The sequence below is a fragment of the Silene latifolia genome, chromosome 7, assembly GCF_048544455.1.
Source record: "Silene latifolia isolate original U9 population chromosome 7, ASM4854445v1, whole genome shotgun sequence".
Classification (NCBI taxonomy): Eukaryota; Viridiplantae; Streptophyta; class Magnoliopsida; order Caryophyllales; family Caryophyllaceae; genus Silene; species Silene latifolia.
In genome coordinates, this window is record NC_133532.1 from 98870906 (window position 1) to 98886806 (window position 15901).

A 15901-nucleotide genomic window follows, 5' to 3' on the forward strand; every position below is an offset into this window, starting at 1 on the left:
TGTGATGGACCCGATTAAGGGATCTCAATGCAAATATTATATAGTTTTGGTTAAAATTAAATTATATAGAAGCTTGGTAATTTTCCTAGACATTTGTACGAGACTAAAACATGGTCAATTTCCTTAAAAAAAATAATTAATTAAGATGGTCAATTTCTTTAAAAAAAATTAATTAAGATTGTCAATTTCAAGGAGACTAAAAGAAAGAAGATGCTTGGTAATTTTCCTAAATATTTATAGAAGACTAGAAGATGGACAATTTCTATAAAATAAAATAATTAATTAGTATAAACATGCACACTTATGGTATTAATTATTATTATCATCATAAAATTATATATTAAATTTAAAATCTATGCAATTTTATCAATACTATATATTAATTCCAGAAACCAAGGGACTTCAATGTAATTAAAGAAAGTTATACAAATTAATTATACTATATAGTTTTAAATCACTAGCACCGTGTGATGGACCCGAATGAGGGATCTCAATGCAAATATTACATAGTTTGGGTTAAAATTAAATTATATAAAAGCTTGATAATTTTCCTAAACATGGTTAATTTCCATAAAATAAAATAATTAATTAAGATGGTCAATTTCCTTAAAATAAAATAATTAATTAAGATGGTCAATTTCAAGGAGACTAAAGGAAAGAAGATGTTTAGTAATTTTCCTAAATATTTATAGAAGACTAAAAGATGGTCAATTTCCTTAAAATAAAATAATTAAGTAGCATAAACATGCACATTTATGGTATTAATTATTATCATCATAAAATTATATATTAAATTTAAAATCTATGAAATTTTATTAAACTTTATAGTTTATTAGATTTATATATATATTTAAATTATTTAACATACAAAAATATAATAAGTAGGTTATAAATAATTCAAGTTAGATTCCATAATATATAAATTGCATAATTTTTTCAATTTGATTTAATGCATATATGCAATATATTTATATAAATATATAACCCTCTTAAAATTGCATGCCTAAGTAATAAAAGTAATTTCGTCAGTAAATAAAAGAATTGTAGTAACATTATTGGATATAGTTATATGATAGTAATTTACTCATTTGAATAGTAAAATTAACAATATTATCAAGGAGATTAGTGAGAGGGGTAGAAACAACAACAGGAGTAGTGAAATAATCAATATTAATGCGGAAATAGTGAAAGTAACAATAATTACGGCAGGAGTAGTGAAATTATCAATGTTAATGCAACAGTAGTGACGGTAACAATAATTACGGCGGGAGTAGTGAAAGTAACCAATGATAATGGCCAAGTAGTAAAATGTTATTACTATGTGTCATTAGTAAGAGTGAAATATTAATAGCGGAAGTAGTGAATTTGTCTCAAAATTTATTTCATTGTAATTTTAGGATATGTTATAGAAAAATATATTAATGATAAATTTATGAGTTATGCAACTTTAAACACTTTAATTTAATGAAAAAAAAAATTTAATGGTAGGTAGAGGTAGCCCGGGCGAAGCCGGGCACCAATACTAGTTAAACTTTATAGTTAGTTTATTAGATGTATAGAATTGTTAATTATTTAACATACAAAAATATAATATAAGTAGGTTATAAATAATTCAAGTTAGATTTCATAATATATAATATTGCATAATACTTTCGATTTGATTTAATGCATATATGTAATATATTTATATAAATATATTATCCTCTTAAAATTGCATGCCTAAGTAGTAAAAATAATTTCGTCAGTAAAGAAAAGAGTTGTAGTAACATTTGGATATAGTGATATGATAGTAATCACTCATTTGAATAGCAAAAATAACAATATTATCAGCGAGATTAATGAAAGTGGTTGAAACGACAACGGGAGTAGTGAAATAATCAATATTAATGCGGCAATAGTGAAAGTAACAAGAATTACGGAGGGAGTAGTGAAATTATCAATATTAATGCGACGTTAGTGACAGTAACAATAATTACGGCGGGAGTAGTGAAAGTAACAATGATTACGGGCAAGTAGTGAAATGTTATTACTATTGTTTCATTTATAAGAGTAAAATATTAATAGCGGGAGTAGTGAATTTTTTTCAAAATTTATTTCATCGTAATTTTAGGATATGCATAGAATATTAATGATAAATTTATGGGTTATGCAACTTTAAGTATTTTATTTAATGAAAAAAAATTAATGGTAAGTAGAGATAGCCTGAGCGAAGCCGGGCACCAATACTAGTTGTGTGAAAAACTGAAAACCAACAACAAAACCACCCGACTACAAAGCAACCACTGATTCTCTACCATATATTCCCCCACCCCTACGGAAACTACTTGGGCTTTAGCCCAAGTAGCTCACCCTTGGTTCCGGCCCTGCATCTCGGCAACAGCAACGGTAACCACTAGGGCTGAGCAAAAGCGGTTATCCGCACCGGTTTTGCAATTCGGAGCGGTTAACCGGTTTTAAAAGTTATCATTTTCTTGCACCGAATCCGGCAATTAATCCAGGTAAACCTTAGGTTTTTAAGAATTGAAACCGAATCCTGAAAGGATAATCAAAGACCAGGTTTTGCTCTAGGTTTCATAAGAACACAAAGTGCTTGTACTTCTCTTAAAGCCCCTATCTTGTTTTTAAAAACCTAACTGTCATCCAAATTGATCAACCTTTCATTATCGTCATTCTCATCAAAACTTGATGACATCTACAACAAAATTTGAAGCATTAGACGATAATAAAGCAGTAGCTAAACAATAGCTAGACAGAAATAAAAATGAGTAAGAATAGCAAAGACAGAAAAAACAATGAGACGGAAACAATGAACAAAAATGCGATGGCATCGATGCATCGTATTCCGGTGAATTAATGAACAAAAAGACAGAAAGATCAAATATGATGTATAAAAGGATGAATATACAAACCTTAGTAGTTAAGAGCTCGAAAATTTCATGAATTGATGGTGGATCTGGAGTTATTTTGATTTGGAAGAGGAGAAGAGGAAAGGCTGCGTATTTGTTTTAGGGTTTGATTGAATGAAAAATGAAAAGGGTTTGGAGTGTTTACGCGTATTTGGTTTGGACTTTGGAGTCCACTTGCAGGTATTTTTCTTTTTTCTTTTTTTTTTGAAAATTTTAACTTTTATTAAACCGGTTTGAAAACCGGGCACCGGTTTTGATTTAATGAGATCCGTATCTACTCCGATTCAACAATAAAAAATACGGTTCAGATACCGAATCCGGAAAAAAGCCAAATTTCCGGTCACCTTTAAACGATTTTCGGTTCGGATTCGGTTTTAAAATTCGAATCGGCTTTTTTTTTGCTCAGCCCTAGTAACCACCACCTTCATATAGCCTATTACATCTTCATTATCCTCCACCCACCAAATAAATTTCCTTAATTCGAAATGAAATAAAAAATTCAAAGGAATAAACAATTCACAAATTTTGATTTTTTGGTCAACCAGTGAACTGAGGATTTTTAGTGGATGAATGTTAAAGTAAAATCTGGTATTTTCCATGCTTAACGAGGCCCGTTCTAGTAGAGGAAATAAATAAAATGAAGGTGTTGTGCAGTCTCGCAAATGTTTACTGGATTAATCGGGTACCCTATGAATCGCAAATTGTTGAGAGCGAAATCTATCTTGTCACTTACTAAAAATACATATAACACACTTTATAAAAGCAAATTGTGATCCGGCAAGGGCGTATTGATAGCGAATCGGGCAAGGGTGGCAACCATGGTTGTGCAATCAGTAGGCTTAGGGCAGAAAGGATGAGAACATGGTCAGCCTACATTTAACCTCGGCTCATCTTCAAACATGTTCATCAAGGATCCAGCACTAGATGACATTCTGAATAGAACGGAACATAAATGTCTCTTAGAAAATGAAATAGACGCTTTTTAGAGTTTAGAGCTACATAGGCTGGCAAAACTAGACCTCAAAAATGCCCAAATTTCACTAATTCAGACCTAAAACTAGAAGATCTTATTTCCTCAACCAATTTTAAGTTACATTTTTCGGATCTTCTCCTTTTAAGTATTCAAGGCACATACCTAAATAGCAGTACCATACTCAGAATTGAGGAACCGAGAGATCCTTGTTCTGCAACTGCTTATACATCCATTGAAGGTTTTCGGGGGTGACATCACCCCCGAGTGAACGGATAACAGACCCACCACTACAGGTTCCCACTTTGCAGCAATCCTCGAGACTCAACCCCTCTATTAGACCATATATGAACCCACTTGCAAAGAGATCACCGGCTCCAGTGGCATCGCATGGTTGTGCTTCACCTATGGCCGGAAGCTTCACTGTCTGTAAGTATTATATAAAACTGGGTTCAAAATGATAGCCAGGAAAGGATTTCAGAAATATTTTGAAATGAGCAGGAAATTTGTTGGCATAAAATATGAGTATGAATATGTTTGAAACAAAGCATGACAAATATGATGCACCATTCCATGTGGGTAGACCCAACAGACCTCCTTGCCATGTTTTGCGATGCAGCCTTTGGGTCCAAGGGTCACCACAGCCCACTGGCAGTGTGTGGCTAGATAATCAAGAGCATCTTCAGGACTAGTGTCATGTCTTCCCCTACACAAATGCAGATAATTTTTTAGTGAATAAGCATCAACAGAATGACTAACTAGACTTACTCTCGTTTGGATTTAAATTATAGCAATTTAAGAAAGCAAATGTCTAACTAAACTCTCCGTTTCTTGTACAGTGAAGTAGCAGGGGAGTCTATGCATTTCATGATGCAATTTCCAATTTGAATCATCTAAAAAAACAAGTCTCTTTTTTTTAAGCATATGGTAAAGCTCTATACAACCAACCCCTCACTCACTTGTGTCAAGAGGCACTGAAAAACTGAAGTGACCGCTGTTGTTATAGTTTTAACTTTTAAGCATTAACAAACCCTCTTTTGTGAGTTGGTGACCATGTTATCGAATCAACCACTAAAGAAAATCAATTAAAATCAAAGGTAGGTGTAGCTATATTGTCTCAAAAGTAACCCCGCATTTACATGAACATGACTAAAACTAGACACGATAATCAACTTGATCAGCAGCTTTGAAGAACTTCTGTCATAAAAAGCGACTGCCTAGCCAAACATTAACCAGGATGTTGATCAATTGTACTTCGTAAGTAATGAGTACATTACACTGTACAAAAGTACTACGGAGTATATGGGTTCACAGTTCACTAATGTTAATTCCTAGGTATTATATGCTCCTCACTTCGATTACTAAAGACAACGATGTTAAATCACGGTAATTAGGCGTAGAATTGGGTCCACACTTGAATGTCAGGTAAATCCATACAAAAAGTGCCACAGTAAACACAGACTACAAGATGAGACCTAGGGAAGGGCAGTATTGTCTATATATTGTTTATGAAGCTGATCTATAACCGGATATCAGAACGAACGCGTCTGCTCTAGTTTGAAAGAAAGAAGGAAAAAAAACAATTTCAAACAGGAAGCAACGAGGAGAAAAAGAGAGATGTCTGTGAACTCTCAATAGCCTGGCACTCTGATACTTGTACATTTGATGGCTAGCTAGCCACTTAATTTACCAGAAAAGTAATGTTAGTTACCTCACCACCTCCATGGCTTCGTCTTCATTGGCAAAACAAAGGTCAATATCACCAGACTCAAGCAGTTCTACCAGCGCAGATTTATTGCTTCTAATCATCTGTCAAAATTAAAACATAAATGTTTTTACTTTAAACTCAATGAGCAGATATCAAGGTGAAAGAGCAAAAGAAGGTAGGGGAAATAATATAGTGAGTAAAACTATACCTCAAAACTGGCTAAATCTAAGGATACAAGAAGCCCATCTCGTTTCGCTATTCTAACAGCAGCGTGAATGAGTTCCAAATTGATTGCTGCAAACCTCATCACAAGCCACTGAAAAATCAATAACAGAAATCATATGCCATCCCTCCATGTTTAAGCGTTACCTAATTAACAGAACACGGGCAATACTTTTACAACAAAAATGTTCGCAGATAAAACACACTACAAAAACAACATTACCCTGCGTCAAGGGTTCCATAAAATGACAGGATATGAAGGACTCAGATGTACATAGACTTAATCCTTGGTTAATAAAGGCTGCCTTTCGAGCACACATACAACAAAAAAATTGCATCTATTACTTCACAATAAATTCAACTGGTCAGCTTAGTTAGACATTATGATTAGTGAGCCTTTGGTTTCACTGAAACTGGAAATATTAGCTAAAAATAGATGTAATATCAGCTCACAGTAAAACACAAGTCAACAACAAAAAAAAAAACTACACCTTGGAGCCCCTGAAGTTGTCTTCCACCAACTCTTCAGCCTGAAGCACCAAAAGCAAGTTAGCTTCTGAACATTTGATTTTGCATGAAAAAGATGGAACAAAGAGAGCAAAACTGCGGATTAGCTTCAGAAGCTCAGCAAATGAGGAATATAAAAATGCACCTTAAGTCTAACTGCTTGTGCAAGGCACGGTCGCATTGTGCGGTTTCCAACGTGATCAACTAAGCAGACACACTGCATTAAAGATTATTATCAATCACTGGCCATAAAGATGAATGAGTTGTGGGTAGACGATTGATTATGTGAAAACGTAAGAAGCTGACCTGGGCTGTGTCTCCCTTTTTAGTTCTCATTCTTGAAAGATCGACACCTTTAGAATTCATGTTATCTATGAATAACTTCCCTTGTGGATCATCACCACAAGCACCAACAAGACCAGAAGATATGCCAAAACATGCGGACAAGCCCCGAATTGTATTTGCAACACTGCCTCCACCAAGAGTCTTTATTGGAGACAAGTCCTCTTTAGATGTAGATATATGGGTTCCAACCTCACTAAGTATGTGTTTTACATCCTCCCATGCAACCTAACACGATTGCAGCATGGCAAACAAGACGGAAAACATCAGCGCAATTGAAAAATTGTAGCGGAATCATGCTTGCAGTGTCAAAATCATTGACTGTATGCGGGTATGAAAGAATGAAAGAAGACCAGATAGAATTGGCACTTGATTGAAGATTATTTACTACAGAGTAATCACTCCGTCTCAATCATTTGTTTGTCTTTGATTAAAAATACCCTTTAGTGAATCCAATTAGGCAGCTAAGTTATACCCAACACTCCGTATATACAATAGCATCCATTTAAGTATAAATTGAGCATGAAAATGTAAGACAAAAACAGCAAAATGACAAGAAATGAAAGGTCTCAAAAATGTAAATACCGGAATGGAACCACCCCTTTCACCAGGAAGTTGATAGAGTAAAGACCAATCAACTTTAGCAACGTGGTCGACCAGGGCTGAAGGTTGAAGCCCCAGAATAAGTGGGGAGTTGTTGTTGGGAATTCCATGAACGTGATGAATGTTAGTGTTGTTGATTGGGTCTGCCCCCATTTTATTTAATTACTTTAATTTCAGGAAAATGGAGAAATGGGGCGGCCCTCAATGTGTGTGCAAATCCTGCAACACCTTACCCAACAGTCCAACACCCACACTCACTGGGACTCGGGACTCCCCAATCAATTGAGGAGGGAGTTATCTTCAACAGATTTACAACTTTATTATATATTACCCCTCCAAACCACCGCCTCACAAATAAAGTATTTATCGTTTTGGTCAGTTTTAAAAATATTTGTTAAAATAGTGTTTATAAAGGCTCGGATTTTAAAAACTTGAAACACGGAACAAACATGCCATTACTAATGGCGTGTTTATAAAAAATAGGAAAAAAAGCCTTCTATAAAATTGACTAAAGCAAACACGTCATTAGAATGGCGGGTTTTGGAAGGTAACACCCCACTCCCATTGGCAAGTCTACGTATACATTTTTTTTTTTTAAAAGTTAATGGGAGTCTGTCAGTTGGAGAAAAAAAAACTACTGTAAAGATACGTCAATGCTAATGACGTGGTTCTATCATAAAATACGCCATTGGTAATGGCGTGCTTATTCCGTATTTAGGTTTTTAAAACCCGAGCCTAGGTGGACACCATTTTGACAAATATTTTCAAAGCCGACCCAAAACGACAAATACTTTATTTTTGAGAATTGTTTTAAAAACGGATTCAAATTATCATCACATAAAAATAGGGACGAATCTATCTAGAAATAAAATTTTAGGGTAATGGATTTTCTTCTTATTGTTTTATACTTATGTTAAAGTCCATACTTAAGGATTTTGGGTGGCAAAAATCGATAATCTTAAACATTTATTGGAAATTTGGGGTAGTAAACATTACCATTTGCTCCTAGTTAGGTTCCAATGCACAGAATATAAGACATAGTTGGAACTGAATGGTGGCGATCTGGGAGCATATATATATATATATATATATATATATATATATATATATATATATATATATATATATATATATATATATATATATATATACACACATACGAAGTATATACTTATACTCCTTCCATTCAAACTCCACACTAACACTATACCATTTTCATCCATACAACTTCACACTACCATTTTCCTTATTTGGCAAATTATATCCCCATTTTATCCTAATCAAAACTCAATATTTACACAAAATGCCATTGTTGGCCCACTCTAATTTTCCATCAAAACCCACCCTAACCCAATCCAACCCACTAATATTTTCCCTAACCCAATCCAACCCACTAATTACTCCCTCCAAAAAAACTGAGGCCCGCCTCATATACCCCCATAACCGTTCAAAAATATCCCAAGGTCTCTTCATTTACTCATCCCCTCAACTACCCCCTCATTATTTACTCTCCTCTCTCTATTGTTTCCATATCCTTCCGCATTAACCCTAATCTCCCTTCATCGTCTCCCTCTCTAAATGCCGCCTTTAACTCTCTTCTCTCAAAACCTTTCAGATCTGCTCCAAAAACTATCAAAATACGATTAAACTTTCACATATCTCTTTTTATCATTCATTACTATCCAAATCTTCATCTTTGTTGATAATGAAAAATCCACATGCAAACTGTTCCAATGAGTGCTTGCAATGTGTTCTTCAATGGTATCGTTTTGTTCATCAAATGATGAAGTTGATGATGAAAAATCAGTCCCTTACTCACTTAATCATAACCATGTTGAGTCACCTCCTCCTTATTCACCTCCTCCTACAACTTGTGTCCCTGATTCTTTGAGTCTGGATGATTTAGGGACTCAAGTTGGGGAAACTGAGTTTGACGATCTTGGTTTCTGTGTTTCTAATACGCCTGACCATGATGAGATACCTGAGACGGTGATCAGATCGGTGCAAGTGTTGATGATGGTTTTAGATTTCCTCTGAGTACGCCTCTAAAAGTTGAAAATGAGCCTCAATCAGCAAGCTCAATAAAATTCGATAATTATGTCGCGAGATTCTGTGAAAAAATGATGAATAAGAGGTTAAAGGTTGATGAGACTCTTGATGTTCCTATAAGGGTTGTTGAGGAGTCAATTGCGTTCAAAAACTTTGAGAAGAGAATGCTTGCAAAATGTAGTACGAAGTCAAAATAGGGAGGTACTGTTTCTAAACCTTTATTTATTTACTTATGATAGTCTTTTGTTTCTATTTTATTTGATTTTTCTTAGTTCTTTAATTTATGATGGTATTCTGTTGTTGTGATTTGGTTTGTGCTGTTAGGAGTATCTTTAATTTATGACTCTTGTTAGGAGTATCTGTTGGGATTTGGTTTCTGTTGTTGTGATTTGGTTTATGTTGTTAGAAGTATCTTTAATTTATGACTATTGTTAGGAGTATCTGTTGGGATTTGGTTTCTATTATTGTGATTTGGTTTCTACCGTGGTATTTGGTTGAGCATGTCACAATTCTGCTAGGTTATCTGGTTTTGGTTGTTATCTTGGTTGTTTGTTCCTCAGTAAAGTCCATTATGGACTGAGAGATGGGTCAGTTGGGATTTGGTTTCTGTTCTTGTGATTTTGTTTCTGTTGTTGGTATTTGGTTGAGCATGTCACAATTCTCTGCTAGGTTATCTGATATTTTTTTTTTTGGTGAAAATGTGAATATATATATATAGATATAAAAAACTTTCCAATAATTACAACCAAGTGAAGGGTTCGAGGCCCCCACATCACAAAAGAGCTAACTAATTAAATCGCATGATTATACAGCCATCCAAGGCCAGCCTTAGCACTCCTAAACTTAACTTTAATCCGTCTTATTGTGTCTTCCTCAATTCTCTTAGCCACAAGATCAGGCCGCATCAGACATCCATTTATCCTTGCATTGTTTCTTTGGAACCAAACATAATAATGATAAGCTGTAAGAAGAGTAGCTTGAGCTTTCCATAGGACTGAATTGTTGTGATCAGCAGCTAGAGTGACAGTATCAGAGACGCTCCCTCCAAACCACTAAAGCAAGTGAGCTTTAATTCTGCAACTATACAAACACTCAGAGAAAATATGTTCCACAATCTCAGTCTGATCTTCACACATCGTGCATAGATCATTAGTGCAACAAGCTAGTTTGAATAGTTTCACCTTAACATTCATACCCTTATGCATCATCAATCAGGTGATCATGGAATGCTTAGGAACATTCCAGCTGTTCCATACAACAGAAGACCATATTGTTGCAGCCTGTGCTGGGTAGAGCCAGTCATAGCCACTCCTAATTGTATATCCCTTGGGATGATGGTCCCATCTTCCATGCACAAAACCATCCTTGAGCTTAAATGTTCTTCCAGACCCAAGTACTGTCAGCAGGGGGAGTATAGTCCTGCCAGCTCTGATCTTTGATGTATATAGCATTAACCCATTTGATCCACAGTCTATCAGCCTTGTTATGGATCCAATTTACAAGTTTTCCAACAGTAGCAAGGTTCCAAATGTCTGCTTTTTTAATCCCTAACCCACCCTCCTGTTTTGAAACTGTAACCTTGTCCCAAGCCACCAGAGGAAATCTATGGAAATCAGGACTGCCATCCCATAAGTAATTCCTGCAAATTGCTTCAACTCTGTTTAATTACACTGTGAGGGATGATGAACATTTGAGCCCAGTAAGTGTGGAGAGTATTGAGAATAGAATTAATTAGGGTGACCCTGCCTGCATATGATAGTTTCTTTGCTCCTAACCCTCTAACTCTTGAGACCATTTTTTCAGTCAGAGAGGTGCACTCTTTTTTGGATAGTTTACCAGGTTGGATAGGCACCCCCAAGTACCTAAATGGCATAGCCCCCTCTGTAAATCCAGTCACTGACTTGATTCCTGCTTTGATATCTTCTTGCATTCCATTAAAAAATATCTCAGACTTAGAGCTATTCATACTCAAGCCAGATGCATTAGAAAAGGAGCCATAGGCTCTCATTAAGAGCATGATAGAAGGGGTATCTCCGTTGCAGAATAAAAGTAATTCGTCTGCAAACATCATATGAGTTAGCTCGAGGCTTTTGCAGCTGGGATGATAGTGAAAAGGCCATCTAGCAGTAGCAAATTTGATGAGTCTGGTGAGGTATTCCATACAAATGGTGAATAGAAGAGGTGATATGGGGTCACCATGTCTGAGACCCCTCTGACCCTTAAAGTAGCCAAAGAGATTTCCATTTAGGGACAAGGTAAAGGTGGGGGATCTGATACAACTCATTACCTGGTGGATAAAGTGTTCAGGAAATTGTAATTCAAACAGCATTTCTTCAACAAAGTCCCACTCTACTGTGTCATAAGCCTTTTGCAAGTCTATTTTAAATAAACATCTGGGGGAAGCACTCTTTCTAGCATACATATGAACAATGTCCTGAAAAATGAGGACATTTTCTATGATAGATCGACCTTTGATAAAAGCTCCCTGATTTTCATGAATTATGTCAGGCAGGACCAATGCTAACCTGTTGCATAAAAGCTTGGAAATGGCCTTATATATCAAGTTGCAGCAGGCAATAGGCCTAAAGTGTTTGACTGTAGTAGGTTTTTCACATTTAGGGATAAGTGTGATATTAGTAGCATTGATCTGTGACAGTAGCTGGCCATTCCTAAAGAACTCCTTGATAGCATGGCAGATATTAGGTTCAATAGTGTCCCAAGTGTCCTTAAAGAACCCGCCGGTGTAGCCATCAGGACCAGGGGCCTTGTGATTTTGTTTCTGTTGTTGGTATTTGGCTGAGCATGTCACAATTCTGCTAGGTTATCTGATATTGGTTGTTATCTTGGCTGTTTATTCCTCAGTGAAGTCCATATCCATTATGGACTGAGAGTTGGCTCAATGATGTTAATACCTTACTAGTTTGAGAGCTAAATATATTTGAAACATTTTTTTAAATGTAAGTGCCCATAATTTAAAGTAGTAAAGCCACCACATGGTATACCATTGGATGGGTGTGTGTTCTTATCCATTTAAATTGTAGTGATAGCTCAATGATGTTAAAACCATACTGGTTTGAGAGCACTATTTTATGTTGCCTTGATGATTACTGTTATTCGATTGACATATGTAGATACCTCGTTTCTACACCTCCCACCAACCACCCAGTGATGATTGGGCCGCATGTCTGATACGCGGAATGATTTATGACAGTCCATAAGTTCAACGACAAGTGATATCTCAAACGCTCGAGTCTACCCCTGGGTCGTCATCTATGCACTTATACAACCGTTTTGACAGTAACTAGAGTTCATTTGGAGTCCGGGTTAAAAACCGCTTCATTTTTTAAAAACCGTTTAAATGCCGAGTCGGAATATTCCGGAATGTTCTAGAATTCTCTGGATATTTATTCCTAATTAATATTTATATTTTTAAGTAAATATCTTCCGTATATTGTGTTTTATGGAATCAGGAAGTGTATATCTGCCGAAATTCCATAATTAAACGCAGAAATCTTTCTTGCTGAGAAGGACACCTCTGGGGAAATGACGCAGCAGGTGCTGCGCCTCTTCCAAGGGTCGCAGTGGCTGCTGCGCCTCTTCTCCAGCCCTCTTTTCACCCTTTTTAGAATATTTCCGTGATTTGTTTCCAAATCCGTGTCATTCCTAAACTCTTCCGTATGTTTAGTATAAATAGAGGCCTTCGGTCTCCATATTTGGCACGCGAGTGGTCCGCCCCTTCTCTCTCTCTCTCTCTCTCTCTCTATATATATATATATATATATATATATATATATATATATATATATATATATATATATATCTCGCATTCTAGACTACGCTATTGTTTTCGACGCCTACGTGCTTGATCAATCGACCACGTAAACTCAGATCTTTCTGAGTCCCAGTCACGTTGCATAGACCGACCAATTTGACCAACTCCACCTTTAATCAACCTAATCAATCTACTAAATCCTCTAACGAGGGCACTTTCCACGCATATTCGAGTCGAGTAATCACTAAACGATAACTTTAGTCAATCTCGTTTCGTCAAACATGTAAGTCTGAGGGTGTAAATCCCATTTTATTATTGTATTTTTATTTTGTATCAATTAATGTAGATCTATATCAAAACATATTCGAAAACGGATTTAAAATCCATCTTTTAAAACCGTTTTTATGGAACAGCGGAGGTCAGACGTCGAGAAGAAATGCAGCAGCAGCTGCGCCTCTTCGAAGGATCGCAGCCTTGCTGCGCCTCTTCCAGAGGTTGCTCGCTGCTTCTGCTCTTCTTCTTCTTCCTCGACTTCCTGCAAATTTCTTCTTTTCTTATCCTTTCTTTTTCTTTCGTCCTTTTTGTTGTTTCAGTATATGAATCATGTTTCGACAACTCCTTTTTTATTACGTTGCTTAATTCGTCCTCAATCCCGAGTAATTCAATACTTGCGGGTTTTTGCCGTTTTAATTCAAATCGATTCTTCGCGGTTTCAACTTGTTCATGTTGAGGTTCTGGAATCCTAATTTGATACATAGGTTTTCTTTCGAGTCTTATTTGTCCAGTTTCGTCTTAATTTAATCTCAAGTTTGTTCTTTTTTTTTGTGTTTCCGACATGAGTTCATCGTATAGTCATAATCATGTAAATCGCTGTAATTTCTCGTTTTTTAATTCGTTTTATGACTTGCCCAGATACATATAATCGGTTAAAACACTTCAATTCAAGTCTAATATCAATAATTCATCTTAAATTTACTAATGAACGATAACAATGTTACGGTTCTGACTTCACAGTCAGAACCCAGCTCTAGAACGGACGCATGAAGTGCTGTGCCTCTTCCAGAGGACGCAGCAGATGCTGCGCCTATTCTGGGTTGGTTTTTGTCTCTGAACTCTTTCTCGCTTTGACGTAACTCCTAATTACGGTTCAAATCAACTATTATTCGTATTATCACCTCTAATCTGACGTATTTTCGTATTTTAATTCACATTTTATTTTCTTCTTTGAAATCCCGTCTTTGAGTGTGCTTTTGACGTAGATCAAATAAACCTTGTAATGTTTGTAATTTTAATTCTTGTAATTCGTTTATCGTTATTATTATGTATGATTTAATTGTATGGCATTCACATGTATTGAATCTAACATCTACTTCGACCAGATTGTTTGTTAAAACACGTGTTCACCGACATATCAAATATGAACAATTTTCCTAATCATTAGTAGAGGCCGCTATCGAGGCGGGCGGGATTAGTTGTTCGAATTAAAGAGCTTCCTAGTACGTACCCTCACCCCTTTACTCCAGTTATCTCTGGACATCCGTGTCCATTGGCATCTCGAGAGTCATTCTAGACATAGAATTCTAAGGGTAACGAGTTCTTAGTGTTCATGTCATTACTTTGTGTCTTGACATGGCACGAGGTATTCGAACGGTTTCCAATTTTTCCACAATAAATTGGTGGCGACTCCACAAATGTAGGCTTATTCAACCTTTCACCGGTTTTAATGCCTCACCAATTGGTAACGACCCATGACGTGCTTTGGCAAACCAAGGTTCCGTGGGAGAAGTGTCGCCGCCTCAAAATCAACGCGCGGGTGGCCCATGTCCACAGTTTGGCGACTCCGCTGAGGATGATACACTTACGTGTTACCCAGGGTGAAACTTGAATAAGGTTAAGGAATAGTTTATACGAGACAGTTGTCGATTTTCATTACTCGACCTTCTTAGGTCGTTTTATTTGGTCCTCCTAGGCCTTAACCCAACCTATTCAACCAATCGTCCCGTCCGGACGGTCCAAATTCCTATCTGGGCCTAAAGATGGATAGTTATTGACGTCAACCATACCACGATGCTTACTCATATTTGTATCAAGAGCTTTAACTACTCGAGCAAATGGACTAGGAACTGACCTTACTCATGTTTGGCACGGACCTCTCCACAGACCAGAATTTGATTGCTTGGTATGACAACCCAAACTTTTTAAGCCAAAACCTTTTAAATGCACTCAGTATACTGTTATAATGCCTATTTATGTGTGTACATTGTATGTGTTTTTCGAACCAATCACGTGTCTAAATTCCTCATTTATAAACAAAATAATGTCAATGTAAATAAGATTCACTTTCAAACTTTTCAAATGTCCCATTTATAAACCAAATAATGCCGATTTTTCCGATTTTCAAGTTTTAATTTTCCAAAATGTCTTTTTCAAAAATTCCATTTTGTAAATTAAATGATGTCCAATTTTCTATAGATGCAAAATCCATTTCCAATTTTCCAAAACTCCCTTTCGTGAAATTCCATTCAACTTTAAATTTTCCATAAATAAAATCCTTTGTAAATTCTCAAAACAAAATAAAAAAAACAAAAAAAAAAAATACATAAAAATCCGAAAAAAAAACCAAAATACGCTTTAAACCAAAATATTTTCAAACCATGTAAATGTAAATATGTAAATATGTAAATTCAATTGGGCTAAGTTAGTGTGACATCCCCATACTCCAAGTGCCTTACCAGGACCACTTAAGGTATGGAAACGTCACCATCTCGGTTACCCGAGGCAATGATAATCATAAGACAATAATGAAACATACTTAAAAGTAA

At 35.9% G+C, this 15901-nt stretch overlaps 1 protein-coding gene across 4 annotated transcripts; it reads right to left on the reverse strand.

Moving 5' to 3' along the window:
• Positions 1–3559: 3559 nt before the first annotated feature.
• LOC141592388 (uncharacterized) lies at positions 3560–7569 on the reverse strand. Of its 4 annotated transcripts, none has more exons than XM_074413024.1 (9): positions 7241–7569; positions 6620–6883; positions 6459–6530; positions 6298–6336; positions 5793–5900; positions 5588–5685; positions 4471–4582; positions 4042–4303; positions 3560–3838 (listed from the first exon to the last, which is right to left on the reverse strand). In XM_074413024.1, exons 1-8 carry the CDS (start codon positions 7409–7411, stop codon positions 4061–4063), a joined length of 1107 nt encoding a protein of 368 aa, XP_074269125.1. In that variant the 5' UTR covers positions 7412–7569; the 3' UTR covers positions 3560–3838; positions 4042–4060. The 4 variants fall into 4 exon arrangements, with proteins under 4 accessions (XP_074269125.1, XP_074269123.1, XP_074269124.1 ...); XM_074413022.1 differs by having other exon boundaries at positions 4444–4582; XM_074413023.1 differs by lacking the exon at positions 3560–3838 and having other exon boundaries at positions 3844–4303.
• Between the last annotated feature and the right edge of the window lie 8332 nt (positions 7570–15901).

Bases quoted from the DNA above. Each gene is read 5' to 3' on its own strand.
- LOC141592388 (XM_074413022.1), bottom strand. From the start codon at position 7,411: ATGGGGGCAGACCCAATCAACAACACTAACATTCATCACGTTCATGGA. The intron at 6,531-6,619 runs GTCAGCTTCTTA...TCTTTAATGCAG, and splicing joins AAAAGGGAGACACAGCCCAG to TGTGTCTGCTTAGTTGATCA. The intron at 5,686-5,792 runs GTATAGTTTTAC...TAATTTTGACAG, and splicing joins TAGATTTAGCCAGTTTTGAG to ATGATTAGAAGCAATAAATC.